We start from the raw sequence: 2914 nt of genomic DNA on the forward strand, positions 1-2914 counted from the left end.
CCAGTATGAACAAAATTAACCGTGCATTTTCTTCCTAGTTCAATCTGCGATTCGAGTACATTGCTAGTTGTACCGTCGAATTGCACTTAAGTCAAGTACGCCATTTGTGTTGAATTGATCGCTCTTCGTCTGTAGATTTCGAACTGACATTGCATAAAAAAACTCGCAGATTGATTCGCAGGCGCGCCTAGAGGAGCAGGCGCCGATGATGAACGACGGCCGCGTCCACCCGGCGGCGGCGGCCACCAGCTCGGACTTCTCCGGCGAGATGGACCAGTCCCAGTCCGCCTACTCCTCCTCCGACCCCTCCTCCAGCCCGCTCTACAGCTTCCACTTCGAGAAGCCCGTCCCGCCGCCGGCGCTCCCCCACGGGCACCAGCCCAAGCAACCGCAGCATCAGAAGACAACGCCGCCGCAGAAGCCGCAGCCCGGCACGTACGTGGTGCAGGTGCCCAAGGACAAGGTCTTCCGCGTGCCGCCGCCCGAGAACGAGCGCCTCTTCCAGCACTACACCCGCCGCGCCAAGCGCCAGAGCGGCTGCTCCTGCCTCCGCGCCTGCCTCTACCTGCTCCTCGCCATCGTCTGCCTCGCCGTCCTCCTCGCCGTCGCCGTCGGCGTCGTGTACGTCGTGTACAAGCCCAGGCAGCCCACGTACTCGGTCGTGTCCCTCGCCGTCTCTGGCCTCGCCGGCGTCGGCAACGCGTCCGCGCCCGGCGCGTTCACGCCGGGGTTCGACGCGACACTCCGCGCAGACAACAGCAGGAACGGCAAGATGGGCGTGCACTACGACGGCGCCGGGAGCCGCGTCGCCGTGTCATACGACGGCGTGAGCTTGGCGCAGGGCGCGTGGCCGGCGTTCTACCAGGCGCCCGGCAACGTGACGGTGTTCGTGGCGAAGGCCAAGGGCGCCGGGCTACGGTTCTCGGAACGCGTGCGCGGGCAGATGGCCGCGGCGGAGCGGCTCCGGTCGGTGCCGTTCGACGTCGACGTGAAGGTGCCCGTGCGGCTGCAGCTCGGCGGGGTCAAGACGTGGGCCGTCACGGTGACCGTGCGATGCACCATCGCCGTGGACAGGCTCGCCGCCACCGCCAAGGTGGTGTCCAGATCGTGCAGCGCGAAGGTGCCGTTCCTGTTCTGGAGGATCTGAACAACGACAAAGCAAAATAAGTGGTTATCATCCTCCCGGTTGATTAGGTAGCGAAGGATTCTTTGGCTCCCGATATTCTCTTCTCCTCGTTAAGTCTGTATATGTTGGTTTGATTGAGCAATGTCAATTTTTGTCTGTCGAGGAGTGTTGATTATGTTCTGCTGCAAAATTGTGCTGCAGTTCAGTTGTTCACGAGTTGCATTGCACCACTTCTTCTCCAGAAGACGGAAGAAAATGGTGTTGGTGGACACATATCAAGTTCTGTCATACTGTTTTCAGTTGCAACTAGGTAGGGTTCAGAGTAGTATGTTTTCTGGTCTTGATCTTCGCCTTCTGTTCAACTATCTGTTATGGTAATATGGTATCCTCTCACGAACAAAAAAAAAAAAAAAAAATGTGGGCTCCAAACGACTAACCGTAGCGTCTTTCACGTCTTGGCCGGCTAAGCATCCAAGGAGACTATACCAGAGAATTTGTCAGAATCTGTATCTAGTGCGGCTCCATGAACTTGAACTAATTTTCAAACATTTCATTTATCCAAAGTCCAATGATGGAATACCGCTTGTTCGATCATTGTGATATACTCGTACTGAGATATGTAGTTGCATATATTATCAGGAATGATGGTTGACCATACTTACTTGACCTGACGGCCTCTGTACATAGTTGTACATTAATGTCCCCCATTTGACTATTCTCGTTGCTTTAGCGAATAGCGATCCTGAAAAACCCAATTCAGTCTGTCAGAATATTCGGTAAGAAAAATATTAAAAGGGAGGAGAATCGGGCGTGATCTGATCCGAAGAAGGACTGAAGGAGGCTTTGGTTACGCAGTGTTGGACCAAGGTGATATCGGGCTAAGGCCCAAGTAAGATACGAAGTGGGATAAACATTTCTTCCTCTTTTTCTGCAGGGATTGATCCAAAAAAAATAATTTGAAAGGGGTTGAGAACCAGAGGAAATGATCAAATAAATAGATCACATCAAACTCAAACAACACGAACAACAAAATTCTCGATAAAACTGAAAGTTACACCAAGGTTTCTGAAGTTGTCGTCTTTGATTCAACCCTTCACATCTTGATGTTTTTGCACATCTCTAGTGTGTCGTAAAGCCCAAATCTTCACAAACTGAACAAACTTTAATAGTTTTAAATAGACGAATGAGCCACGTACCTCGATAGGCAAGAACATAAGACCATTCAGATTGTGACCGGAAACACACCCATTGCAAGGCACAACGTTGAATCAATGTTTTTCGACAAACTTGGCACCACATGCTCATCGTTAAGGTCATACAACCTTATAAAAAAAATCTTGATGTCCAAATAAAATTGTATTATATCCTAAGTATTCTCTTCTACCATAAAGAAATAATTTTGGACCGGTGCCCTTAAAATTTTCTTATAATAGTTGGCAATATACGTTTTCAAATTTGCATGTGCATGCTTGAATTAATCCCTCGGAGGCCATTTAGTCTCTTCATCTCGCATAAGCTTACAAGCTCGCCCGCCTCTCTTTTAGCCGCTCACTCTGAGCACTAAGGGAAGTTTTTTACCATTTCAATCTCAATAATAGAACGTTTATTAGTGAGGTGGACTTAAATGCTGAAATTCAGGCCATTGGTGAAGCTAAGACTACCCACAATGGAAGTATCATAGGTAGTATCATGCATTTCATGCATGCAAAAAATTGATGTGGCAGTGCAATTGAACAAGAGAGAGAAGATTGTAGTATATTATAGGTAGATACCGTATCAATGCACGTA

At 49.6% G+C, this 2914-nt stretch overlaps 1 protein-coding gene across 1 annotated transcript; it reads left to right on the forward strand.

Moving 5' to 3' along the window:
• Positions 1–205: 205 nt before the first annotated feature.
• LOC124659686 (NDR1/HIN1-like protein 13) lies at positions 206–1282 on the forward strand. Its single transcript, XM_047197512.1, has one exon. The coding sequence runs from the start codon at positions 206–208 to the stop codon at positions 1145–1147; it is 942 nt and encodes a 313-aa protein (XP_047053468.1). The 3' UTR covers positions 1148–1282.
• Positions 1283–2914: the final 1632 nt, after the last annotated feature.

Source organism: Lolium rigidum, chromosome 6 (genome assembly GCF_022539505.1).
Source record: "Lolium rigidum isolate FL_2022 chromosome 6, APGP_CSIRO_Lrig_0.1, whole genome shotgun sequence".
NCBI lineage: Eukaryota > Viridiplantae > Streptophyta > Magnoliopsida > Poales > Poaceae > Lolium > Lolium rigidum.

What these genes read in the sequence shown, in the direction of transcription:
- LOC124659686 (XM_047197512.1), top strand. Translation starts at nt 206, where the DNA reads ATGATGAACGACGGCCGCGTCCACCCGGCGGCGGCGGCCACCAGCTCG.